Raw genomic sequence first — 27941 nt, 5'->3', positions numbered from 1 at the left:
AGAGACGCAGTACACTCAGGACGGTCACAGGCAGCCCAAATAGAATGTTTTTTCCAAAAATTTTTTGGAAAAGCCCACTGCTTATATAGACAGTATATCTCTTTTACTGTCCCTGCCTCACCACTACTGGCCCTGGACTATGTAAAATTACTGCAGACTGTTTCCCTCTGGACAGGATGACAGCGGTGATGTAACGGCCAACGCAGAGCCAGGAAAGAATTTTGCGCAAGCCTGCTGTAACACTTAGCTGGCTGCGTATTAATTAGGACTACTACCCCCAGCAGAGACGCAGTACACTCAGGACGGTCACAGGCAGCCCAAATAGAATGTTTTTTCCCAATTTTTTTGGGAAAAGCCCACTGCCTATATAGACAGTATACGTCTTTCACCTTTTTCACTGTCCCTGCCTCAGCACTACTGGCCCTATACTATGTAAAATTACTGCAGACTGTTTCCCTCTGGACAGGATGACAGCGGTGATGGAACGGCCAACGCAGAGCCAGGAAAGAATTTTGCGCAAGCCTGCTGTAATACTTAGCTGGCTGCGTATTAATTAGGACTACTACCCCCAGCACAGACGCAGTACACTCAGGACGGTCACAGGCAGCCTAAATAGAATGTTTTTTCCCAAATTTTTTTGGAAAAGCCCACTGCCTATATAGACAGTATACGTCTTTCACCTTTTTCACTGTCCCTGCCTCAGCACTACTGGCCCTATACTATGTAAAATTACTGCAGACTGTTTCCCTCTGGACAGGATGACAGCGGTGATGTAACGGCCAACGCAGAGCCAGGAAAGAATTTTGCGCAAACCTGCTGTAACACTTAGCTGGCTGCATATTAATTAGGACTACTACCTCCAGCAGAGACGCAGTACACTCAGGACGGTCACAGGCAGCCCAAATAGAATGTTTTTTCCCAAATTCTTTTGGAAAAGCCCACTGCCTATATAGACAGTATATGTTTTTCACCTTTTTCACTGTCCCTGCCTCAGCACTACTGGCCCTATACTATGTAAAATTACTGCAGACTGAGGACGCAATGCTCTGCACGGCCGATATACAAAAAAAAAAAAGTGCAACACTGCAAAAAGCAGCCTCAACAGTACTGCACACGGTCAGATGTGGCCCTAAGAAGGACCGATGGGGTTCTTGAAGCCTAAAATCACTCCTAACGCTCTCCCTATAGCAGCTCCGGCACCAGCAGCACTTTCCCTGAACTATGTCAGAATGCATCTGTGGCGAGCCGCGGGAGGGGCTGATTTATATACTCGGGTGACACCTGATCTCGCCAGCCACCCACTGCAGGGGGGTGGTATAGGGCTTGAACGTCGCAGGGGGAAGTTGTAATGCCTTCCCTGTCTTTCTATTGGCCAGAAAAGCGCGCTAACGTCTCAGAAAGGAAAGTGAAAGTAACCCGAACATCGCGTGGTGCTCGCCTCTAGTAACGAGCATCTCGAACACGCTAATACTCGAACGAGTATCAAGCTCGGACGAGTACGTTCGCTCATCTCTAGTAATCACAATAGCACAAGCCCTCCATTCCATTTCAATGGGATACCGCTCGGGTAATTGAAATTAAAGGAGCTCTGAATTCGCATGCGTGGCCAGCGCTCCATTCAGAGTGATGTCACTGCGGAGGGGAGAGGTGACAGTAGGAGTCCCGTTCTCGAGAATCGCAGAGTTCACAGCAGTGCGACCCCCACCAATCAGCAAGTTATTCTCCTATGGATAGAGCATAATTGAAATTCTGGTCCAACCCCTTTAAATATTAGGGCAGATACTGTATACTAATCCTGTAGTTAAAAAAAACCCTTTAAATTCACGAGCTTTAAAAATACGAACACTTAATATTCTACAACACTAATCTATTTTGAAAGAATGTTCACCACATGCAAGTGACTGTACAATTTGTTAAAGTGCATACATAGTAATATAATTAAAAGTCTTGAAAATGAATATTTTATCTCTATATTTCCATTTTGTGTCCTCTTCTTTCTTGCATAGTATTCCCTTATGGACTTGTTATCCAAAATGGTAGTTGGACAGCCTCATTTTGTTCGCTGCATTAAGCCAAATGATGACCGAGAGGCAATGAAGTTCTGTCGTGAGAGGGTGCTCATGCAATTACGCTACACAGGGATTCTAGAAACTGTCAATATACGAAGGCAGGGATATTCACATCGTATTTTATTTGAGGAGTTCCTGAAAAGGTAAGACATATATGGAAAAAATATGAACTTTTTACTTATTGTTCACTTGTCATTGCTTCAAACACACACGCCCCTCAAATTCTCCACGGGCCGCTGTGTCTTTTTTTTTGTTAAGAAAAAGGATGGGGGTTTGTGGCCCTGTCTTGATTTCAGGGAGCTAAACAAGAAAACAAGATCACTAAGCGCAATCCGTACCCATTGCCTCTCATTCTAGATCTGTTTGCACCGTTGAATGGTGCCAACTGTTTCTCAAAATTAGATCTACATCCTTGTTCTTTTTTTTTCATGTAAATTTTCTACTGCTGAGCAAAATTACGATATTGGTGACAGAGACCTGTTGGTGATTAAGTGGGCATTTGAGGAGTGGCGGCACCTCTTAGAAGGGGCTCAGCATAAGGTGACTGTTTTTACGGACCACAAAAACCTGATTTACCTAGGGTCAGCCAAAAGACTTAAAGGGGTTGTCCCGCGCCGAAACAGGTTTTTTTTTTTTCAATAGCCCCCCCGTTCGGCGCGAGACAAACCCGATGCAGGGACTTAAAAAAAAAAACGCACAGTACTTACCCGAATCCCCGCGCTCCGGTGACTTCTTACTTACCTGGTGAAGATAGCCGCTGGGATCTTCACCCTCGGTGGACCGCAGGGCTTCTGTGCGGTCCATTGCCGATTCCAGCCTCCTGATTGGCTGGAATCGGCACACGTGACAGGGCGGAGCTACGAGGGCAGCTCTCCGGCACGAGCAGCCCCATTCAAAACGGAGAAGACCGGACTGTGCAAGCGCGTCTAATCGGGAGATTAGACTCTGAAAATTAGACGGCACCATGGAGACGGGGACGCCAGCAACGGAGCAGGTAAGTGAATAACTTCTGTATGGCTCATATTTAATGTACAATGTACATTACAAAGTGCATTAATATGGCCATACAGAAGTGTATACCCCCACTTGCTTTCGCGGGACAACCCCTTTAACCCAAGACAGGCGTGGTGGTCACTATTTTTTTCGCATTTCGACTTCTTGGTTACATACCGTCTTGGCAGTAGAAATGTTAAGGCCGATGCTCTTTCCAGGAGTTTTGTTCCAGTGATATCGAAAAAACCTCCACCGCCCATTCCTTTGGAGGGGGTTTTGGTGTCCACGGTTTCACTAGATTTGGTGGAGCAGGTTCGTAAAGTGCAGGATTTAGCTCCAGCAAGTCTTCCTATGGGAAAGCTGTTTGTCCCTGTTCATTTGAGGTTGCAAGTGCTTTCTGAAGTACATAATTCTGTGTTGGCTGCTCATCCAGGGATTAATAAAAAAGTTACTCACAAGAATTTTTTGGTGGCCATCTTTGCAACGAGATGTATTCAGCCATGTCTCGTCCTGTGAGGTTTATGCCAGGACTAACTTCTTGATGGGGGACTTGGTGTGGTTGTCAACTAAGAACATAAAAATCAAACAACAGTCTTTTAAGTTAGGTCCACGTTTTATCGGTCCTTTCAAAATGATTGAAAAAATTAATCCGGTGTCTTTTCGTTTGGAGATTTCAAGGTCGATGAGAATAACTAATGTGTTTCATAAGTCTCTGTTAAAGACATTTGTTGATTCAGGAAATGGTTCACCTTCGCCAGCCCCAGTGGTGGTGGATTGGGATATTCATTTTGAGATAAGTCATATTGTGGACTCTCGCCTAGTTAGGAGATCATTACAGTATTTAGTGCATTGGCGTTGTTATGGTCCTGAGAAGAGGACATGGGTACCGGCGGCAGATGTCCATGCAGATTGGCTTATGAAAAATTTTCACTGAATGAATTCGAATTGACCTGGGGCTCCTTCTGAAAGGGTAGTTGCGGTGGTTCTGGAATTGCTGCCTTGCTGATAGTCTGGTGCTGGTTTTGGATGTGCATCTATATCTTCTGGCTCAATGGGTATATTAAGTGTGACGTGCTTGGTCGCAACTGTGGGTGATTCTAGGGCTATTTAACCTGGCCTGATGCTGAGCTGAACTGCGGTTGATTCTCAGTCTCTGTCTGGCTGAACTAGCATTCAGAGCTCTGGTCCTGGAGCGTTCAGTTAACCGGCTATATCTCAAAGCTAAGTACTGCGTTTTGGTTTTCTTGTGTTTTCCCTTTCTCACGTAGGGTCAACTAGGGGCCGAGGTACACGGTCAAGGCCATCCTTATCGGAGCGATCGCCCTGCATTCAGGCAGGGCCCTTCCCTGTGTTTGGTTATATAGGGGCAGTGTTTCCCATGTTTTTGTTCTATCCCTATTTTGTTATTTGTTTATTTGCATTTGTGGGAGATCTGTGGGTGACAGATCCAGTACGTCCTGGTTGGACGTAACAGAAACACTGCCTAATTCTTCTGGAAAAAGAACACACCTGGAACTAATTAGTCATTTCAATTGTTGTGTTTGTTTGCCCCGTGCAAATGAACATGCCCTGCGGGCAGAAAAACTGCAGTAGAATATGCCTATAGGCATGCAGAAAAGCCTTGTTCATAGCACAAAAATATTGTGCTGAGGTGCACGCAATTGTACTTACACTGAAGCCAGCCTATGGGAGAAATACATAAATATGAGGGTGTCCTACTTCTGTCTTGAGATGGGCTGCACTAGTATAAAATGTACCTAAAGTATTAAAAGGGCATGCTTCTTAATAAATTATTAAATAAGGACATTTGAACAATACCTCTGCAGCGCCACCTATTGGATGGCAGCATTCCTGCAAATCAATGTCAGACCCTTTAAACAAGTCTTTATAACAATGATTGGGAATTGACTACAAGCCAGAATACCATGCAGCTGTTCCGGGGTTTTTGCCTTTCATCAGTGTGCAGTAGGTTTAGTCACATCTCTAGCCATCCTGTGTGTCAAACAGGAAAATATATGCCTACTGCGAGCTGTGTAGTTTTGTACATAAGTCACACCGGTTTCTGATGTAATTATAGTAAATATGTTGGGACACTTGAGGCCATGTCCCTCTGATAAGCCCCTCCTACTTAAAAAATTGGGCAAGCGCAGCGTGATGTAAATAAAAGTCTTACATTTTTGCACAAAACAAGTATGCAGCAACATTTTCAACCTTTTTTGCAACAGTTCTGTTCTAGTTGTCATAATAAATTCCCATTTTATGATTCATATGACACCCCCACATGACGCGGGCGTCGGTGGGCGGGGAAGTATTTTTTCACGCTATCTACTGCTGTGCTGCAGCGGAAGATAGCGTGACGGACGTCTTCCGTTGACTGCAATGGAATCCGTCCGCACGTACGCCTGCGGCAAATAGAACATGCCGTGGGTGATTGCAAGTGATTTCATGGGGCAGAATTCCACGGTGGAATTCCGCACCATGAGCATTGAGCTATTAGGTTAAATATGTGATAAGCGGCGGAAATCCGCCCGTGGGAATAAGGCCTTATTGATAGACAATAAACTATTATTTTATCAATATTTTCAATTTCTGATCAGTGCTTTTGGTAGGACTGTCTAAAAAATGAATGTGTATGGGCCCTCAAGACTGTTCTCCAGTTGCAGATGGCCAACATAGAAGGGTGTTCTTTACTGTAAGAGGAGTGAGACTACAGAACTCTCTGCCTGAGGACGTGGTGATGGCGAACTCGATAAAAGAGTACAAGAGGGGCCTGGACACCTTTCTTGAGTGTTACAATATTATGTTATAATCATTAATAACTTCAGAAAGGTCAGTGATCCGGGGATTATTCTGATTGCCAGATTGAAGTTGGGAAGGATTTTTTTCCCCTTAAATAGGAAAATTGGCTTCTACCTTTTTTTTTTTTTTACTCTGGATTAACATTGGGGGTGGGAATGGGCTGAACTGGATGGACATAAGACTTTTGTTACTATGTCATTGGAAAGAAGGACTTGATAGTTGAATTTCAACATGCTGATCTCTTGTTCAGCTATTACTTTTTCCTGTCCTCCTCCTGCAATCAGTTATCTCATGTGTGGACAACTTAAAGAGCTTAAGAACGTCATAGAAGGTGGTTTCCTGCTCAAGACCCCTCCATCAGTCAGAACATAGAGCTATTACAAACAAAGACTCTGATAAAGTATGCCCATGTGTAACATGGATAGTTAATCATTTGAATAGTTGGCATGTAATACTATTGTCATAACATTAACTGCACCATGACTTCCAGGTTAGTCTGCGAAGTGATGCACCTTCTTACACATGCATGTTTCATTCGGTGTTAGCAGTTGAGAGTTAATTGTTCTTTTTGCTATTCAGTTGCTGGGCTGGCTAAGATGATTGATGGCTCAGCTAGCAAGTCAGTAAGTTTATTAGTTTGGTTTGCTATTGGGCTGGCTGGGATGATTCTCAGTTCAGCCAGTCAATCAGATGCTTCTTGTGCTATTTAGTCCAACTCCTCTGAACACAGGTTCCTGGTTATACTGTGTGTGTACTGGCCACAGGTGTAATAGCCGCAGGCCTGGAGAATAGTCAAAGAAGATCCAGGAGTTAGCAACAGGAGGTCTCGGTTTGCAGATGAGACGGGTAGCGAAGTCGGAAAGGATGCCAGAAGTCAATAACAGGAGGTCTTCCAGAAACGGCAGAGGAACAGGCAAGTAGAGCTTGATCAAACGGTGCTGGCAGGTCATCAATATATGATTGACAGGGGTCATCCACTTGAGATCCCCAATGATCAGCTGATTCACGATGCTGCTGTCAGCACAGACAATACAGGAAGTAGATTTCACTGTCCATAGTGCAGCGGACCCGGTTTGGTATTGCTGATACGGCTCCTATTGAATCCAATGGGAGCTCTGCCTGCAGTACTAAACTGGACTGCTGCAATGTTGTCAGCACTGTCTGCTTCTATTGATAAGCAGGAGTGGGAATCCTGAGCGGAGCACCTCTGGTTATCAATCGAAAAAAAATCCCCAACCTCTACCCTTAAGACTTTGCTGTGTCTGCATTGTATCCACCTACTGAATTATACACTATGGAAGACATTTAAGAAAGCTTTATGACAAAAACCTGGTGTAGAAAAATTGCAAAATTTGGTGCAAAAGTCTTGCAACTTTTCAGCCTTATGCGGCAGCCTCGCCATTTTCAGGGAAAGTGGATGTGGCTTGTCAGCAGGAAACATGTCCGCCTGGACTGACAGATGTATAATCTATGCCAGAAATAGGCGTAAATTATGCTAGAAATGTACAGCAGGTTGGGAACAGGTGTACCTTTCTGTGCAGGCACATGGAGTTGCCGGGAATGCACTGAATACATGAAGAGGGCTGTGCCTCTTGATGCACTCCGCACACTATGCGCCTGGGGAAATCATGCAAAGCCCAGTGTCGGAAATGCCGGGCTTAGTAAATTTCCCCAATTTGTATAGCTGGTTAGGTGTTAGCAGGTGAAGACATAAAACAACCACCTGGATATGATAAAGGAAACACAAGCCACCAGATGGACAGCTGATTGAAATAATACCCAAAGTTAATTTTCTCCCTGTCTGAAAACCACTGATTCTCCTTTTTTCTGCACCCGTCTGCACTAATAGTTTATAAAACTGCAATTGTTACATAAACATTGTCTATAGATACCAGGGGGAAACCTGCTAAACTCATCTATTTTGTTTGTACAGGACTAAAAAGGATCAAAGTAGCAATTAAGTTTTGGGCTTAAGGATCTTTCATATCCTCAGATTTACTATACTCTTGTTCATTCTTGCCTAATGGGTTTTTGAATATGAACAAAGAAGTGTCAATCTGTTTAGCATTTCATCTGCTCTTCTGAATATTTGAGGAATTTCATGGATCACTGGCTAATGTATTTATCTATTCCCAATATTTCACTTAAAGAAACCTTTTCAAAGCTTTAATTATGGCTCTGAGCACAAAAATAATGTGTGCAAATTCAGCAAGGGCTTGTCAGTCTCACATCTCGGGATATAGAACCTCAAGTCAGGAAGGACTAAGATTTCTCTAAGAATAAAGCGCAAACTATAAGGAAAAGTCTCAGAATGTAATTGTTTGTACTCATCATATAATATCAAAGTGTCAAGTAAACGTTCTTGTTTCCAATCTGTTCTATAAAGTATATACAGTATACTAATAAGCTGACTAGTGGATGTAATATACCTGCATGGTCAGGGCTAGCTTTATTAAAAAAGCGGGTCTTTGGGCAATCAGCAAAGTAGAGCCCTGCTTCCCATTTTTAGACACTTCATCTCATAGGGTCCACAATTAGGCTAGCCTTACACGAGCATTTTATCGCAGCGATTTTGCCGTGATAAAACGCCGACTGAAAATTGCGACCATCTGAAGCATTGGATTCCAATGCATTTGTTCAGATGGACGATTTTCCGGTGCACAAAATCGTCCGTCTGGAAAAGATGGCACATACGGTGCATTGGAATTTAATCTAGCAGTTTTGAAGTAAAGCATGCAGATTTTAACAGGTGTGGAATTCAAGCCCCATAGGGGTAACACTGTGACGCAGAGATGTCTGCACTGACTAATTCCTTCCTGTGTGAAACATCCCTTTCGTCTTTCTTGATAAGCTTTGGTCTTGATACCTTCCACTATTTTTGTACTACATCTTTGGACTTGTTCTATGTTATCAATGTCTTTCTGTAGATGAGGTCTGTAGAACTGAATGCAATATTCCAGATGTAGTCTTAGCAGAGCCCTGTACAGCAGGATCACAATCTCCCTCTTTCTACTGGTAATGCCTCTAGCTATGCAGCCAAGCATCCTGCTTGCTTTCTTTGGCTGTGGAGTGATTTTGAGGCTGTCAGACATCAGAATTACGTGACAGAATTACATGACAATATGGGACACTAGCACTGTGTTTGGCCTGACAACATTGTCATCTTTAAAATGCGTTTAGGTTTGTACAGAGTCAGGTAAGTAGGATTACTGGAAGCTTTTTAATCAAATCCCTACCTACACCTTAAACCAACTGAAGTGTGTATATCAGTGTTTGCAGGTAGCATACATCCATTACCCATATAACCATGTATATCCATACCAAAATTTGATTACACTTTACAGAGATTTCCCCAACCATGTTCTGCCCTGATGAGAAATATATTTCAGTGGTACAATAGTTTCTGGAAATAGGACCATTCTTGTTCGTGGGTTGTGTCTGTCATGGCGCTGACAGCGACATGACTTCATCATGGACTAGGACCCATAATTAGGATGTCACAGCGTCAGCCCCAGAACACGTGATGTAATGGACAGTGCCTGCGCAGTGTCAATTGGTGCTGGATACCAAGGGATTAATTTATCCCTTTAGTTCCAATGCTGATAGGCTGGCTGAGTTGTCCTTCAGCCCAGTCATCCTATCAGGTTCTTTGTGAGGGCATTTAAACCGGATCCTTTGTACAAAGGATTCTGGTTATACTGCCTGTGTCCTAGTCAGTGAACTGTAGAGCTGTGTTCAGCAGTTCTGTACTAAATGGTATACAGAAGTTCTGTGCTCAGCATTCCTGTATAAATTATAAATTCATCTCAGATCTGGACTCAGCTTTTCTTCCATTGTGGGGGTTGCCCTTTTTAAGGTGGGTGCTCCGCTTGAGTGGTTTGTTTGGTTTGGGCATACCAGGTGATACCTTGTTCTTATCATTATTCTTTATAGTAGTCCATTCTAGTCACCTACATTTAACCATAGATATCCCATTCATCCGTCCTGTCCCCATGCTTAGCTCTGGAATTAATTGTCTTTCGTTCCACCAACAAGTCTATTCATACTTGACACACTCTTTCTGTAGGGCAATTGCCCTAACAAGGTGTGTGGTTCAGCTCAGCAACTTAGCCAATAATGCTGGTTCCAACTTATATCCATGATGTATATTTTCTCATCAATGTACAAAATGAAGCTTAACTGCAGTATGGATAGATAATGTGGCTCTTATATGTGTATTAGAAGAATTAAAGATCTGCCAACAGCAGGCTGGTGATAGTCTAGTTAACAATATGTCAAGGTTACATAAAGTAAAAAGTAACTGACAAATAAGTGGTCCACAAAAGCTTTAAAAGTTTTACACATATTGTAGATGTTTTATTCAATGACAGTATAGACTCTGTATATCACAGGAGTTTATTAACATTAAGATTTTCTAATATTGTTCCTTTACTGCATGGTAGAACCGAGAAAATATGTCATTTTAATCTAACTTTGCAAGAGAGTATTTTATTGTTGCAATTTTGGAACAACGGATGCCTGCATTATTCTTATCTTCTTACAGGTATTATTATCTTGCATTCAAAGCCCATCAGAATCCTCCAGCAACAAGAGAAAGTTGTGCTACAATTCTAGAAAAAGTTCAACTCGAAAAGTGGGTTCTTGGAAGAACCAAGGTAAACCTGTGATTATATTTCTATGAGGTTAACCATATATGACATTTTGGGTTGCACCTATTAACCCTCTGATTCCCTATACTCTGTAGGCCACTATACAGATGTGTAACTTGAAGCTCCCAAAGCTAAAGAAATAACAAAGCCCATCCGACCCATTTGCTAAAATGTGCTGCTTATTTTACTGGCATTGTTCATTTGGTGAGGAGCATTTGAGTCCCATCTGCCACCAAGGGCTGAATGTGACTACTGGAGTACATCTGCACCTGGTGTAGCTATACCCCTGTGTCTATTTCAATGGATGGCTTTTTCTATTACATATATAATGTACCATTGATATAGAACAGTGATTTGTTGGGATACTGTTTCTCCTTGTGGAGACTGTCAAGTTGTCCAAGTTGGCATAAGCCATGCACTGCAACCTGGGAAATAAAATATGCAAATTAGAAATGGAAAAATGCTTTTGAAGCACCACCTACTGGAAAGTAGCTTCCTTGTAAGTCAATGTCTGAACTTTTAACAGACCCTGGAATATAATTAAGGAGTCTTCTCTAGAAGAAAAATCTCCCATCTACAGAAGCTGTTTCAGGGTTCTTGACCTTCATCAGTGCATAGTAGGGCTCTGGTTGGCTGGCTGCAAGACATTTGATGTGGGTTTGGAGCAGTACTATCTCACAAAGTTGGTGGAGGAAATGTTATAGGTCATGCTATGCAGGTTTGCAAATGAGAGATGAAGAAATGTCTCTGTAGCACCCCCTACGATTGATACTTTTATACTGATGGTTTTAACAGAACATACATATTTGTCATTATTGAAGTCAGTCAGGGTATAGATAGTAATGTGGGGCATTTCCAGAATCCACACAAGGTCTCAAATCCAGATATCACCTTTTAAGAACAGTTCAGCAATACCTTCACTAGTTAGCTAAAAGAAAGTAAATTATGAAGGACGGCATTGAACAAACCCATAACATTTCAAGCACTTTCACTTAAGCATTAAGTCGGGTGTCAGATGGCATTAATATTGCTGAAGAGATTAAAAATAATGACACTCCAGCCTGGTGATGGGTAAAGTTCACCATGGCTTTTATTAAATTAGCCACTTGCCCTGGATTATTAGCAGGTCAGCTGAGGAGACAACTAGATGAAGAAAGAAAATCACGCCAAACTCCATGCCAGCCAAAGAACTCCTAGTAGGCATGAAATTACTGATATGGTTTGCTCACAAAATGCATGAGATTAGAAAAAAAGTTAACTTTTTACTTGTTTTTGCATCTCAGCCTCATTTATTTGATGCAGGTAGAACACATAAAACATGTCAGACAGAGTGGACGGGGATCCAGTGTAACACAAGCTGGTTTGGCTTTGGGCTAATTCCTGAGGCAATACCTGAGAAACTCGGGTCTTCACCTTTAACCACACCAGTTGGGATGTGGGCTTTGCTGCAGGATCTCTAGGCCATTACTTAGAAAATGGTCCCAGCAGTGTGGCAGTTGACATGACTAGAAGTCTAGCCACAGTGCCTGAGGGTGTGAACAGTCGTGTAGTCAGACAGGGTGGCTTGGGGCAAGCTGCACACTGCAGCATGGAGAACAAGGCAAAGGTTGAGTTAGGGAGAGCAGGTTTAGCAGGATGGATCAGGCCAAAGGTCAGGACTAGCAGTGCATAGTAGCATTGTTGTAGATCAGGCTAATGGTCAGGGCTGGCAGCAAACAACAGTATAGTCATAGGTTAGACCAAAAGTCTTGACAGACAGCAGGCAGTTGTGTAGTCAGGATGAGAAGTCTGGGTCAGTAGTGAAAATTAAATGTGTTAATATTTAGTGGTCCTCCTTTGGCCCTAATGACATTGGATACTCTCCATGGCATACTCTCTACTAACATCTGAAACGCTTCTGCTGGCATTTCCCTCCATTCATCCTGCAAATATCTGGTGAGTTCTCTCAAAGAAGATATTTCCTGACTCCAGTTCATCCCAAAGATGTCCAGTTGGGTTCAGGTCGGGACTCTGTTCAGCCAGTCCAATCGTGAAACATACATATCGTCAAAACCAATGTAAAACAGTGTTGGATCTGTGATAAGGCGCATTGTCTCATTAGAAGTTTTTCCTCACTATTCTCAGAGTTTTGGCACATTGTCGGCAACACATTGTTGTCTAGAATGTCAGTGTACACCTCCGTGCTCATGGTTCTTTTCACTCCAACCCACGGACCGAGACCATGCCAAGCAAAACATCTCAAGACCATAACGGAACCTCATCCATGCTTAATTGTTGCCACAACACACTCAGGCAAAAGGCGTTCCCAGGCATCTTCCACACCCACGTATGTCCATCTGATTTGTCTGATCTGATTCATCACTCCATTGAGCATTCCTTGATTGCTCAACTGTCCAATGATGACACTCCTTCCACCATTGTAGACGGGCCGATGCATCTTCTTTGAGAAAACTTGCCAGATGTTTGCAGGATGAATGGAGGGAAATACTAGCTGAAGTTGTTAGTAGAGAGTATGCCACGGAAAGTATTTGATGTCATTAGGGCCAAGGGAGTCCCACTAAATATATGTGTAAGTAAATACTACTTTTTATTCTTTTTTAGGTGTCCAATTGCTTTTGGTAAGATAATGTATATAGAGTGATATTTACAGATATGGCCAAAGGTAAGGACTGGCAGTGGACAGTAGCATAGTCCTAGATCAGACTAAAGGTCAGGACTGGCAGCAAACAATAGTATGGTCGTAGATTAAGCCAAAAGTCTCGACAGACAGCGGGCAGTTGTATAGTCAGGATGACAAGTCTGGGTCAGGAGCGAAAATCAAAATGTAGTCAGAATCACCAAGCCAAAGTCCGGAAACCGGAGAGTCAGAAACTATTTTCTAGCACCTTGAGCATACGGAAGTGACCGTAGGCACCCTCTACAGGTGAAGAATGCATGATATAAGCAGATGTCTGCAGTGGTTGACAAGTGAGATATAAGGTGCGCCCTGGCCCTTTAAGAAGATGGGTGGGAGAATGCACCCTTCGGGCAACAACCACAGTAGTATAGATGCTAGGGACTGGCGCCGGCCAGGAAGAGGATTGAAGCGCATGCCACAACGGCCAAATAAGCCAGCAGCCATGGCCACATAATGCAACAAAACTGGACAAAGAAACAGACTTCAGCTCACAGGAAAAGTTAAGATCAGCATAGTAGCAGCATTTCTACACACTACATTTTTAAGTATAGTGCCAATACTATCACTGGTTACTGCCAATTTCATCTACAGATGCAATCCAATGGTTTGAGGAATGTTAGAGATCAGACTGAAATGTCACAATTTGACAATAATGGATTGCCTTCAATAAATTTTCATTTGTTTGAGCGTCACTTTCAAAGTTCTGGGTTCTTCCCAAGAAGTGTGCCAATTTGAGCCCGTAACCACCAAGCTATGTGCCACTGTGTATAACCAATGCACTTTGTGTCCTTGCTGGAGTGAAGTTTTGTTACATTCCACTGTTCTGTGTCCGCCTCAGTTATTGCACCATCCTCAAGTGGAGTGCTGTGTTGGGGTCAAGGGCCGCACACGAAAGCTGGCCCTCTTACAGGCAGCCTGTATAAGTGTACTGTATCATAGTGTAGATAGGGAGAGAAGAGCATATGAGGCGGTATGCTGTGGAGCCGTGAATCATATAGGCTGTGTATAGGCAGAGAGGAGAGCACCTCTCGCAGACTGGAAATGATGCACTCCTCAGCAGCGGTGTCAGCACAAGGGAGAAGAGATCCCCCATGGGCTATAAATGGGGAACGCACTACAAGAATAAAGATGTGTACTGCTAGTACATGAGGGCTGGTGAAGGCAGCAGCATTGTGGACATACAGTATGTATTATTGGGAGGGGTGCATCCACGTGAGAAAAGTCTGGAACTAGTAGCAGGTTACTGTTAATTAGGGGTCTGAAAAAGAATGACGATTGTAGCCTGTTACTTAGTAGAGCCTAAATTACTGAAGATAACCATTAACATACCTAAAAATCATTATTTCCATGTCAAGGGTGTCCATAGTCTTTCACCCCTAATGCTACAGGACGTGCGTTTTTAGTCCTGGGCGCATAGTACTTAATGCAACAGTACGTAAACTTGGATGGTGTGAGCTCAAAAGTCAGTCTGCACTATCCCACAGCGGAAGCTGGTTGTGGCTGATAGCCGAACTCCCGCTGCAACAGCGGGGATTATTGAGGCCATCCATCCCTTAACCTCCTTCATGTCGTGATCAATGCACATTGCAGCATGTAAAGGGTTCACAGAGAGAGTGTGCAATGTAATTGTGGAGGGTCTATGGGTTGCCTTGGGAACTGGACGCTATACACTGGTGTCTGAACCTGCTATAGCATGCAATCACTATTGTAAGCGATGCTGCATTGTAGTACTAAAGTACTGCAATGCATTGTCATAGTGATCAGAGCTGTTCTGACTCAGGTCCCCTACAGGGACATAAAAAATGTTAAAAAAAATATATAGTAAAAAAAAAGTGAAAAAAACACCTTTTTCTTTGAACTTTCCACTGTTTGTATACATTTTTTTTAAACCCATGTATTTAGTATCATCATATCAATAATGACCTGTACAATACATTGAACACACTATTTATACTGTAGGGCGAAAAATGTTAAAAACCAAAACACTAAAAAACGGAGGCCACATACTTATTCTGTTAATTTGGCTGCCAAAAAAATACAATAAAAGTGATCAAAAAGCTGTATGTACCCCAAAATGGTACCAATGAAAACCACAGCTTGTCACATAAGAAAAAAGCCATCACAGAGCTCCGTCCATGGAAAAATAAAAAAGTCATGGGACATTGAATGCAGCGATTGTGAGGTACTGAGGGGTGTAGTGGTGGATGGTCGCTACGTTCCGGTATTATGCATAAGGGGACTGGAGGAAGGTCATGTCCCGCTATTGGAGACGTGGGAAACCAGGAGTGTAATGTGGTCTCCAGCAAGTAGTTGCTGGAGATCTGTGCTTTAAAAATATCCGGGCCTGGGTTTTTTTGGAATGGATTGCAGGTTAGTAGTGGGGCTGTTCATTCCACCTCCTCCACTCCAGGATGTGGGCAAGGCCAATTAGCCCAGGTGCTGAGGCTGAGCCAGACTAAGGGTGCACATAAAAAGCAGGTGCACGGACACAGAGGAGCTAAGATGGCTGCTGGACCCTGGCAGCCTGTGTGATCGGCTGGACAAGGAGAAGCTCTGCTGTGCGCTGCACCTCTTTACGTGCTCTGGAATTCTGGACTATTATTTGTTTTGCCTGAAGCTAAGGCTGGACTTTTGGTTTTTGCTGTTATAAGAAAATAAACGCAGGTCACGCCTGCTTTGGACTGCACTCACTGGTGTTCCGTCTCTAAATATCGTGAAACTCGCACGCTACCGAGCTATTTCCTCACACGATGTAAAAAAAAATCTCAAAAAAGGGGTTTTTGTTATGCAAGAATGGAAAACCTAAAAGTAAAAACAAATACTTTTAGTATCGACATAATCGTACCAGCCCTCAGAAAAACATTATCATGTCATTCATGCTGCAGGATTAAAGTTGTAAAAAAAAAAAGCAATTGCAGAATTGATATTTTCTCTCCCTGTTCTCTAAAAGTTAATAAAAGTTTTACAATATGTTATATGCACCCAACAATTATACCATCAAAAACCTGCAGTTTGCCATGCAAAAAAACAAGCCCTCATACAGTCATGTCAATGAAAAAGTAAAAACGTTATGGCTTTTGAAAAGGGGGGATGAAAATCCTCCAAAAATCGTTGCCTCTTTAAACCCAAAATAGGCCATTTCCTTTAAGAGTTAAAGTTCCAGTACCCTGAACTGACTATGAAATCAAGCACATTCTTACTGATTGCTGCAAATGATGGTATTTAGACCTCTTTTACATGGGTGATGCGATATTGCCGCAAGAAAATCGCAGCAATACCACATTGGTAATCTGTGCGATATCGTTGTGTTTTCTCATGGCGATTTTGTGTCGCTATAAAGTAGCATGCCTTTGCAGCCCCACAGGCGAGGATTTTCAGGGGTTCAGGGGGGCACTTGAAATACAAGCCGTGCCCCAAAAATAAGCCTTAGCTGCAGAAAAAAAAAGAATACAGCACCTGAAAGGTGCTGCCCCCCCCTTCCACTGAAGCTTTGGCAGACTTGCTTGAAGTCTTTTGTCATTGTTTCCTGGATTGGAGGTTCAAATTCCCTGCCTCCAGGAAGCACTGGCTGTGATTGGTTCTCAAACGCAGTGGTTCAGCCAATCAGAGCCAGCGCTCGATGAACCAATCACAGCCATTCAATGCGATATGCAATGGCTGTGATTGGTTCATCGAGCGCTGGCTCTGATTGGCTGAGCCATCGCGCTCAAGAACCAATCACAGCCAGTCCTTCCTGATGTCAGGGAATTTGAACCCCTGACCAGGAAGCGCTGAAAGAAAACTACAAGCAAATGCTGGGGAGCTGCAGAGAAGACACAGTGGAGTTAACAGCAAGTGTTAGGTGATGTATTTTTTTTATTTTTTTTTCTATGCAGCTAGGGCTTATTTTATGGCTTTTACAGTAGGATTTCTTTTTCTCACAATGTTACTTGCTACGAAACATCGCTAATGTGAAGGAACCCATAGGTTAATTTATTCAGGATGCTCGATTGGATTGTACCACCATTTAGCATACTTTGCACGTTTACCATATCTATAATCTACCTACAACGCCCCCTATATTATTTTGGAGAAAACTGGTGGTTACTACATACACTAGCCAAAAATTTAAAGCAAATCTCCCATCAAAGATAGAACATTATAACTAGTACAGACATAGGTGAAATCATACCTCACTCCATGCCCCTCAAGAGAGTGTGACATGCTGCTCCAATGTAGACGCTTCCTGGGTGTGGAATAAGTGTGATTGACCAGTGGCATGGATGTAACTACTAGGCATCACATCTACCTTACTTTATTTCCGCATTACGTATTTTACCAGCAGCAGATCAATAAGCAGTATGTATAGCAGGCAGTCCTTCAAATGAGTCCGCATGGGCCAGGCAGACAGGAAAACCATGCCCTAACCTTCATACTTCTCTCTTCTGTTAAAGGTGTTCCTGAAATACTATCACGTTGAGCAGCTAAACCTCTTACTGCGGGAAGTCATTGGACGGGTAGTAGTGATGCAGGCTTATACCAAAGGATGGCTTGGTGCAAGAAGATATAAGAAAGTTAAAGACAAGAGGAAAAAGAGTGCTACTTGTATTCAAGCTGGTAAATATGAGTGTAGTGTCTAACTGTAATTGGGGGTTCTATGACCTGTGTTGCCGCAAAACATCTTGGTGCCTTCTAATCAGTGATGCAGCTTCACATTCTACACTATCCTATCAAAAGTAATTGGACACTGAACAAGAATCAAGAGTATTTATTTAATTGTGTTAATACTTAGTGAGCCTCCTTTGGCCCTAATGACATTGGATACTCAATGATATACTCTCTACTAACATCTGAAACACTTCAGCTGGTATTTCCCTCCATTCATCCTGCAAACATCTGGTGAGTTCTCTAAAAAAAGATGGATGCATATTTCCTGACTCCAGTTTATCCCAAAGATGTTCAGTAGGGTTCACGTTGGGACTCTCTGCAGCCAGTTCAAACGTGGAACATCCATATACTCAAACCAATGTAGAACAGCATTGGATTTGTGACAAGGCACGTTGTCTTGTTAGAAGTGTTGCTGATCATTCCCAGAGTATTGTCACATTATAAGCAGCACATTATTGTCTAGGATGTCAGGGTACACCTCTGTGTTCATGGTTCTTGTCACTCCAACCAACGGACCAAGACCATGCCTTGTAAAACACCCCCAGACCATATGGGAACCTCATCCATGCTTAATTGTTGGCACAACACACTCAGGCAAGAGGTGTTCCCAGGTATTCTTCACACCTATATACGTCCATCTGATTTGTCTGATCTGATTCATCACTCCATAGAGCATTCTTTGTTTGCTCAACTGTCCAATGACAACACTCCTTCCACCATTGTAGACGGGCCGATGCATCTTCTTTGAGAGGACTTTCCAGATGTTTGCAGGATGAATGAAGGGTAATACCAGCAGTAGTGGTATCAGATGTTAGTAGAAAGTATGCCACGGAATGTATCTGATGTCATTAGGGCCAATGGAGCCCCACTAAATATTAACATGTGTAAGTAAATACTATTTTTGTATTCTGTTTTAGGTGTCCAATTACTTTTGGTAAGATGGTGTATATAGAGCAATGTATACAGATATGGTGGAAAAGAAAAAAAGATCACAAGTATCCTGTCTTACTCTACGATTATCTTCTGGTGCAAAATAAAATATACCCCTTATTCTGTTGTCTGCAGTTATCATACACTTATCTATAAACCTAAGCAGACTATATGTGTTGGCTAACAATCAGTGCAATGTAGTTGTTCATCATCTTGTATAACAGCTACCTGCAAACACACCTGTGCACATACAAACATGCCAACTAAAGCAGTGCCGTTACAATAGTGAATGAAGTTGGAGGGTCAAGAGAGGCATAAGAGAAAATCAAGCCACATACAGCTCAAAAATCACATTTTGACTACAGTGGTGGTGATACACGAATATGCAAACCTAACATAGGCATTTTTTATTTCAGCATGGAGAGGATATAATAGTCGAAAGAAATTCCAGGAACTAAGAAGCAGAAGAAATATAGCTGCTGTAGTTATTCAAGCAGGTAATACATTGCAGGCTTCATCAAATGGTTTTATGAGCAGTTTATTGTGTTAATGGAAGTTACATGGGTATTTCCATCTTGGCCCGTCATGACCAAGATGGGAATACTGCTCTATACATGCGGCCGAGGTGACAATGAGCATGAAAACAAGCAAATGGGCTGTGCTGCACTGTTTGATAGGAGCTGTAGTGTTGCATATAATTTCAATGATATCTCTCTATCTGAGAGTCAAGGAGTATTGCAGTTGTATTTAGTGCATACAGTTAATTGTACTCCATTAACACCTTTAGTGGCATGCCCGGAAAATCTCTGGGGCTGGCTGTACTGAGCATGCAGCTAGCCCTAGAAGATTTCCGTGGACAGCGCTAATGCTGAAATGTGCAGAGCACTGAGCTGTCATCTGAAATCATTTAAGGTTTTCACTGCATACTCAGCGATTTGGTAATATAGTGATATGGTAATAGTAAACCTGACACTGAAGGGGTTAAAGTTGTTTAACATCCGTGATTACCTCAGACTGTCCGAAATGTTATGTGGATGATGCAGATTTAATGCATATTGCCTGGGATTATGTAAAATGAGATAGTAAAAATTATATTTTGTTGATATTGGTTTTAATCCCAGATTTCGTATATTGGGTATTGTTGATGGCCTTGATGGGCATATTCTTTTGGAAATTTAGAGAAGATTGTATCAGGCACAGAAGCTAATTACTGCCTGTTAGGAGGCAGCCTGCCCCCCCCCCCCCCCCAACAGTAGGAGATTTTGTTGCAAAGATAATAGAGGGTATAACTTTGAAATAGGGGATATATAAAAAAGAAGCTGTTTGATTAGGTTTAAAGAAATTTGGGGAAAATGGTCTGATATGTATATATAATGGATAGTTAGATACTTCATATCAAGTGCAGATCGCATAGTTTTTTTTGTGTCTACATTTTTTTATGGTATGGGAATGGGGAAGATTATGATTAATTGCATTGTTTGGGTGTGGTAATGATATGTTTTATGTATATTATGCTTATGCGTGTATAAGTGTATGGAAATTAAGGGGTTATTATATTCAAAAATGTAAATTCAGTAAAAATGATCTGATAAAAAAAAAAGTTTCAAGTTTTCCAGTTCTCACATGACTTATAGAATCACACAGTAACTGAGATCCTGAAATCAAAAAAAAAGTTGGAATGCATAGATAACTACAGGGTTGCAGCAAAATATATTTTCACTGACATATTGAAATGAAGTCATGAGTTCTGCGGTAAATTGTGATGATCAGTTAGGAGAAAAAAGGTAACTCAATTGGAAGCCAACTGTTCTCACTTGACATTTTTGCACTACTCTCTTACCATTACTAGATGAGATAGTGATCTTTTATTTAAATACTTTTTTTTGCAGGTAAAGTGGCCATTTAAGGGAATTTGCTATCAGTAGTGATGAGTGTTTATTGGAATAATTGGATTGTGAGTGATCGACTCAATTTTCCAAAAATCATCGTAAAGCGGGATATCCCAATTCCGATTTCTATTAAAGACAATGGGAGTAAAACTTTGGTTCACTAATTTGTCTTAGAGAAGGCCCCTAATGCAGCCAAAGCACCCAAATTGCATGTGAATACAGTCACACATCTGGGGAGCACTATACTCATTAAAAAAAATGGTAAACGTTGTGTACAGTGATGTAGGGGGTCACTCAGAGCACAGGGGTGTCAATGAAAACAAAATATTGTCTCCCAGACCAAAAATTATACCAAGGAAGACAAAAAGGGTGGTGTTTTTTAACACTAAATTTAATTTTTAAAAGCAAAAATTATACCAGGTGAAGAGAAGACCCAAACACGGACCTTCTGCAAGGGAAATCATTATAGCTCTTTCTCGTGCTTTTTAAATATTTTAGTTTTGGAGGGGAAAAAGGAAGTAGGAAGAGGAGGAAACATGGTGGGCCAGAAATGTGTCTATTATTATATGCTTAATTCATTTTTTATAAAAACAGAGGAGTCAAGCTCAAAAACATGTCTCGTGCCTCTTTGAGTTAAATGGGATTGCGTCTATAACCACAATTTTTCCTACATTTATCTCATGTACTTGTACGCCCCCCCTTGGAAGGTGTGACATTTCGTGGACTTGCTGCACCCTCTCTGACTCGCCAAGAATCGATGCTGAACACCCTCTCTGATAGCACACTAGTAGTGGGGCAGATGAGCACCTAATGCATGTTGGGCAAACTTAGATGGCTCCTACAGCTTTGACACATGGAAATCAAAGGGGCCAACACCGTGCCTGAGTACATTTATAGGGGAGGTGACATACTCTTGGACCATCATGGATAAGTCCTGCCCGTGACTGTGATTCCTACGTGGTGTTTTTGCAGGCTGTGATGGGCTAAAAAAAACTATGCCTCTGTTAGATTTTCCCTTCCACAGGTAGTGGTGTTGCTGCGGTGGCTTCCTATTTGTCCACCATAAGCTACAGAGCTGAGATTGCTTGTGGATGCATCCTTGCTGTAATGGAAAGATGCTCTGCTCAATCTGTTTAACAGTATGTTCTAATACTGCTGTATTTTGAGGTCCCTCTCTACTGCTGGAATGAGATTTCTTATTTTGGCTTTGTAGCAAGGATAAAGGAGAGTGGCCACCCAGTAATAATCTGATGTTTTTATGTGGGCTATGTGACAGTCCTTCTGCAAGCACTGCAACATAAAGGCACTCATATGCCTCAAAGTGCCTACTGGTGAAAGCCCACATTCCTATGGGTCAGGTCTATGAGTATCCTCTGGCGGGTCACACCATCTATGGAGAATAGCTGGGGTTTGAGGTGGATAAAATGTCCTATGCGTAGCCCCATCCCCTGCCTCTGGGCTTATATTATCTGCCTCCTCATCCTTTTTTTCTTTCTTTTCCTGGCCTTCCTCATCTATACTTCTCCCATGGGTCGAGAAATATGCTGGAAAAGATGCCCCCTTTGTCGCCCAAAGTCATCCTCCCTGTGGTGTTCAGTAATGACGGACTGGCCTAAAAGTTGTGAGCATGGAATCCATTCCTCCTCTTCCTCCTCCTGTGACAGCAATATGTCACTGTCTTTGAGGCCCTGTAGCTTCTGTTCCAGCAGGCAGACAACAGGGATGGTCACACTAATAACTACATCATCACGACTGAGCATTTTGGTCGCTTTCTCAAAGCAGTCTAAGCAGCACACACATCCTTGATTTGTAGCTAGTTCAAAGGCGTCAAGTACCAAACCTCCATACAGCTTTTGCTAATGGCATACAGCATCTGGTACTCTGTAATCGCTCTCTGTTGCTGGCTTAGCCTCTGCAACATATGTAACATAGAATCCCACCATGTAGGAACATAACAGATGAGATGGTTTGGTGGTTCCCTGAATTTTTGGTGAACCGCTGACACTAAAAGTGCAAAAACAGTTTTCTGGCCTTTCCAGGAAACTGTATTTGGATGTAAACCTGGGTAATTGGTTAGGAAGTGTAACACTGACAGATTCATTATGTGGACCAAGCAAGGTATGTCTGTAAATTTCCAATTTGCCAGCAGATTGGCACCATTGTCGCAAATGACCTTGCTTGGCATTAGCTTGTACGTGTCAGCCTGGGCATGCACATCCATCAATAGCTCTTCGACGGTATGGCTGCACTTACCTAGACAGATTAGTTTTATGGTTCAAAATGTATTTATTTGTTTTTGCATAACGAATAACAGCATCGGCCCTCTTTTGTGGCCCAATTGCAGCTTTAAATCAATAAAATGTTCTTTTAAACAATAACACAATAAAACTTGCTTTTACATGAATATCTCCGGTTCTTAAATCTACTTATTTTCTGCAGAAATTATATAACTGTAAGAACCGTTTAACAGCTAATTATTTACTATGTTATAAATGTTAAATGAGGCCCGTGTAGGGTCTGCAGTGCAGAAAAGAGAGAAAGAGAAAGAAGGAAAATTAGGGAGTAAGAGAGTTGGGGAGGAAGAAGGCAGGCAGGGAGGTGTGAGGTGGGGGAAGGGGGGGGGGGTCCGACCTGTCCGTCCCTTCAATTTCAAACGGCCCCATCAGAGGTAAGATGGTGTGGCTAGGGCATAGCAATATTTGTACGGGGTGGAGGGATTGTTCCATTCAGAACCCATGTGGTTATCTCCGTTTTGTCTCTTTGTGTAGTCCAGGCGCTCCAAGTCGCCATATATTTGTTGTAGCGCAACTCGTCCCTAGCGCAGATCTCTTCCATATATTGGATTTGGTCTATTGCCTCCAACCACATCAATCTAGAGTGTGGAGAGGAGGTTTTCCACTTTCTCTGTATTATTTGGCGCATTGCCATGATGAAAAACTTCAACAATGATTTCTTGGTCTGTGCCAAGGATCCAGGAAATATTGACAACAGCGCTATCTCTGGGGTCACCTGTGTATTTACCCCCTGTATCCATGAATGGAGGGCCTCCACCTCCCGCCACAGTGGGCTTATTAACGAGCATGACCACCAGACATGGATATAGGTGCCCCTCTCTGTCTGGCATCTCCAACAAATATCCGAGTAATGTGGGTAAATTCTAGCCAGCCTCGCCGGTGTTTTATACCATCTCGTTAGGATCTTATAGTTTAATTCTTGGAATTTACTGGAGATAGTAATTTTTTGTGTTAGGATGTATGCTTTTGTCCAATCCTCCTCGGAGGGTGTGTCGTTAAGTTCCTTTTCCCATTCCCTTTCCAGGGCCGTCCCGCTGCCCCGTGTGTTTTCTCCTAATATGAAGTTATAAATGTCTAAGATTTTGCTTCCCTTTGTTGAGTTGTAAATGAATTGGCTCTCAAATGGTGTCATAGATAGCCCAATAGACCGAGCCCCTCCTAGAGATCTAACGTAATGGCACAGCTGGAGATATTGGTACCATGCTCTGGCTGGGGGGTCCCAACTACCCAAAATCTCATTCAGGGTCTTTATGCCGTCGCCTGTAATTAGATCTCTGAATCTTGGGATATCTCCTATTTGGTCCTGTACTATCATGATCACTAAGGAAGAGCCCTTGAAAAATACAGGGATTTCTATATTTCCTACCAGTGGAGTCAATGGACCAGGTCTTTTAATCAGTCCCGATTTGGTCGCCTGTCCAAGCCATGCTGTTACCATCTCCTCCGTGAATGGGGATAAGCCTGATCCTCTATATGGAATTGAGTCCCGTTCCATTATCACCCATCTTTTCTTGGTGTTGCTGCGGGTCAGTTCTAATATTCGTCTAGTCAGTGTTCCTCTGTAATATAGGGAGATGTTTGGGACTCCCATTCCTCCACTCTCCCTGGGTCCCGTGAGAGTTTTCCAGTTTCTTCTTAGCCTTCTATCCCCCCGAATAAAGCGCAATATTATTCTTGACAGATTAGTTTTAGCACAGTAAGGTGCCGCTTTCAACATGCAGCACCATATGGAGGCTGGGTTTTGTGAGATACCAATATCAGTGTCGATGTACAGTGTGCTTGAAGGAGGAGGTGGATGAAGAGAAGGAGGAGGGGTTGAGAATGGTAGACTATTGGAATATTCTGCGAGTCTTGGGGGATACCATGAAATGAGGACTTTCAGCTTCATGCCCCCACTTTCACGACACTGAACCAGTGTGCTTGTCAGGAATCAAGTCAGTAGCTCGCACTACTGGGCCAGCCTGTGGACAGCTCCCTTGCATGACTCTCAGCCTTGTTCCATGATTCCAGATATCTAGTTCCTGCCTCCTGTCCTGACCCTGATTGGGCTCATTAAAAAAGCCTGACCCTGCCACTGCACCAGCATGTGATTATTCTGCTCCACAGCATTGATTGATCAAGCTCTACTTCTGCTTGCTCCTCTGCTATTTCTACAAGACCTCCTGATATCGACTTCTGGCTTTGCTTCTGACTACATAACACACCTCATCCCTCTCTACTGCTAACTGAGACCTCCCATTGGTGACCCCTTGCTTCCCTTCTGATTACGTTAGCTGCCTCATCCATTTGTACTGCAAACCAAGACCTCCCGTTGCTGACCCCTGGCTCTTCCCTGACTACTGTGCTATTTCTACAAGACCTCCTGATATCAGCTTTTGGCTTCCCTTTTGACTATGTTACTCACCTCATCCATCTGTACTGCAAACCAAGACCTCCCGTTGCTGACCCCTGGTTTCCCTTCTAACTACATTACCTGCCTCATCCATCTATACTGCAAATCGAGACCTCCTGTTGCTGACTCCTGGCTCTTCTCTCACTACTCTCCAGATGTGTGACTATAACACCTGAAGCTCCAACCCAGTGCCTAAAATCTATTTAGGATATGTAATTTCCCTGACTAGGAGAGGCCTGAACCAGCCCTGCTACTGGCACTAGACAAAATTGCCTCTCTGTGGTGAGAGGCTACTGCATGAACAGGAAGGAAGATGGAGGAAGAGGCAGCTATAGCAGCAGAAAAGGAAGCAGGACGAGGGTGACTGTTTGCCTTTTTGCCCAGGTGGCCCCCCAAGGAGTACTTGCCACATTTTTAAATGCTTACCGCAGACTTTACAGATGACCACTCTTCTGTCATCATGTATGGTTTCAAACAATGCCCAGGCTTCTGTGAATAGACCTAGCTATGGGCCTGATGTTTGTACTCCTGCAACTAGTAGTAGCTGATGGTGACTGTATAACCCTTGTTTTTCTGTGACACCCTACTCCCTGTCTCAGAAGGATGCTGCCCCACAACATACGCCTCTTCCTCCTCCCCCTCCAACCTGCTATGATGATGTTCCCTGACTTCACACCATATTAGGTCAAGAACCTCATCATCTTCCACCTCCTCTTACTCTTCATCGTTTTGCTCTTCTTAAGTGGACTCTATGCTACCGTGAGCAAGGGGCGCTGGCACCTCTTTTTCCGCATCCTCCAGTATAGACATTGCCTGTAAAGGGCTCACCACACCTACTGACCCACCCTTATCTTCCTAATGGTTGGGCATCAGTGCATTCAGCACATGGCCTGAAAATACTGTTGTGTACTTTTGGCCTTAGGAGACTGTTTAACCCCTTCATGACACCGCCTATTTTGGGCTTAAGGACGCAACAATTTTTGGCGGATTTTCTTCTCCGTTTATCAAAAGTCATAACTTTTTTATTTTTCCGTCGACGCGGCCGTATGAGGGCTTGTTTTTTGCGTGGCAAACTGCAGTATTTATCGGTGCCACTTTTGGGTACATAGACTATATTGTAAAACTTTTTTTTTTTTTAATGATAGCAGGGAGAGAAAACGCATAAATTCTGCCACAGATTTTTTTATTTTTTTTTACAGCGGTACTCATGCAGCATAAATGAGACATTCCATTTTTTCTGCGGACCGGTACGGTTACAACGATACCAAAATTCTTACATTTTTTTTTAGGTTTTCCCACTTTTCTGCAATAAAAACCCTTTTTCTGGGTAATCTTTTTTTTTTTTCTAAATTGCTGCATTTAAAGTCCTGTAACTTTTTTATTTTTTGATGTACGGCGCTCTATGAGGGCTTATTTTTTGCGAGACGAGCTGTAGATTTTATTGGTACCATTTTGGGGTACATACGGCTTTTTTGATCACTTTTATTGCGTTTTTAGTGAGGCAAAATGCTAAAAATTAGCATTTTGCCTCAGTTTTTTAGCGTTTTTTTCCGTGCACAGTCAAAAGAATGTGCAACTTATTGTACGCGTCATTACGGATGCGACAATACCAAATATGTGGGATTTTATTTTTTTTTTACCTTTTTTTATGCTAATCTGAGAAAAAGCATTAAAAAATGTTTTTTTTTACTCTTTTTTTTACATTTTTTTAATTCTTTTTTTAATCTTAGTTTTTTTTACACTGTTTGTGTCCCTCTGAGGGACTTTAACCACTGCCCTGATGATCGCTGTCATAAGGCATAGCAGAGCTACTGCTCTGCCATGCCTTATCGCTTGTACAGCGATTATAGGCATAGGCAATACAGGACGCCAGTGTCTGGCGTCCTGTTGCCATGGTGACAGGCCGGGCTCTCGCGATGACATCGCGAGTTCCGGCCGGAGACACAGAGGGAGCCGCGCTCCCTCTGTGAACTCTTTCCCTGCCGCGATCTACTTAGATCGCGGCAGGGAAGGGGTTAACAGCAGGGGCGCATCTCCGATGACCCCCCGCTGTTGCAGCGGGACGCCAGCTGTGACTGACAGCCGGCTCCCGCTGCGGGATAGCGCGGGATCACATATGATCCCGCGCTATCTCCAGGACGTAAGTTTACGTCCTGTTGCGGGAAGTACCAGGCTGCCAGGACGTAAACTTACGCCCTGCAGTGGGAAGGGGTGGTTGCAATTGTGTATTCTAGTTCATTTTTACTGAATCATATGTGAAATAACAAGATGTGAAGATGACTTTCCTGGTGACAGATGCCATTTATATGGGTCGTCTCATCAAGACAACCTCTGTCCTATGATAATGTATAGTATGTCCTGAATTCTAGAGTTGGAATAATACACAAAATGCATTGCTTTACACAATGTTTGACATTATCAGAGTGCAGTCAAAGTCATTTCACAATGGCTTGAATTAACAGACATATACTGTATGGTTCACCTCTTCGTGTATTCAGTACTGTATTATTTGGTTGCATGGTTTCTTCTCACAGCGGGAGCGTTCTCAGGAATATTTAATGCAGTGTATGAGTCACTGAGCAGAAGGCTTCATTTACATATT

At 42.8% G+C, this 27941-nt stretch overlaps 1 protein-coding gene across 1 annotated transcript in view; it reads left to right on the top strand.

Annotated features, from left to right (window-relative positions):
- The window catches only part of MYO3B (myosin IIIB), a 449841-nt gene that overhangs the window by 302151 nt on the left and 119749 nt on the right, over positions 1-27941 (top strand). The window contains exons 24-27 of the mRNA XM_066575886.1: positions 2007-2212; positions 10405-10516; positions 17621-17783; positions 19181-19261. Of these exons, the coding sequence (XP_066431983.1) occupies positions 2007-2212; positions 10405-10516; positions 17621-17783; positions 19181-19261 (562 nt within the window). The remainder of the gene's footprint in view (positions 1-2006; positions 2213-10404; positions 10517-17620; positions 17784-19180; positions 19262-27941) is intronic.

This window comes from Eleutherodactylus coqui, chromosome 8 (assembly GCF_035609145.1).
Source record: "Eleutherodactylus coqui strain aEleCoq1 chromosome 8, aEleCoq1.hap1, whole genome shotgun sequence".
Classification (NCBI taxonomy): domain Eukaryota; kingdom Metazoa; phylum Chordata; class Amphibia; order Anura; family Eleutherodactylidae; genus Eleutherodactylus; species Eleutherodactylus coqui.
This window is presented reverse-complemented; position numbering and strand designations above follow the sequence as displayed.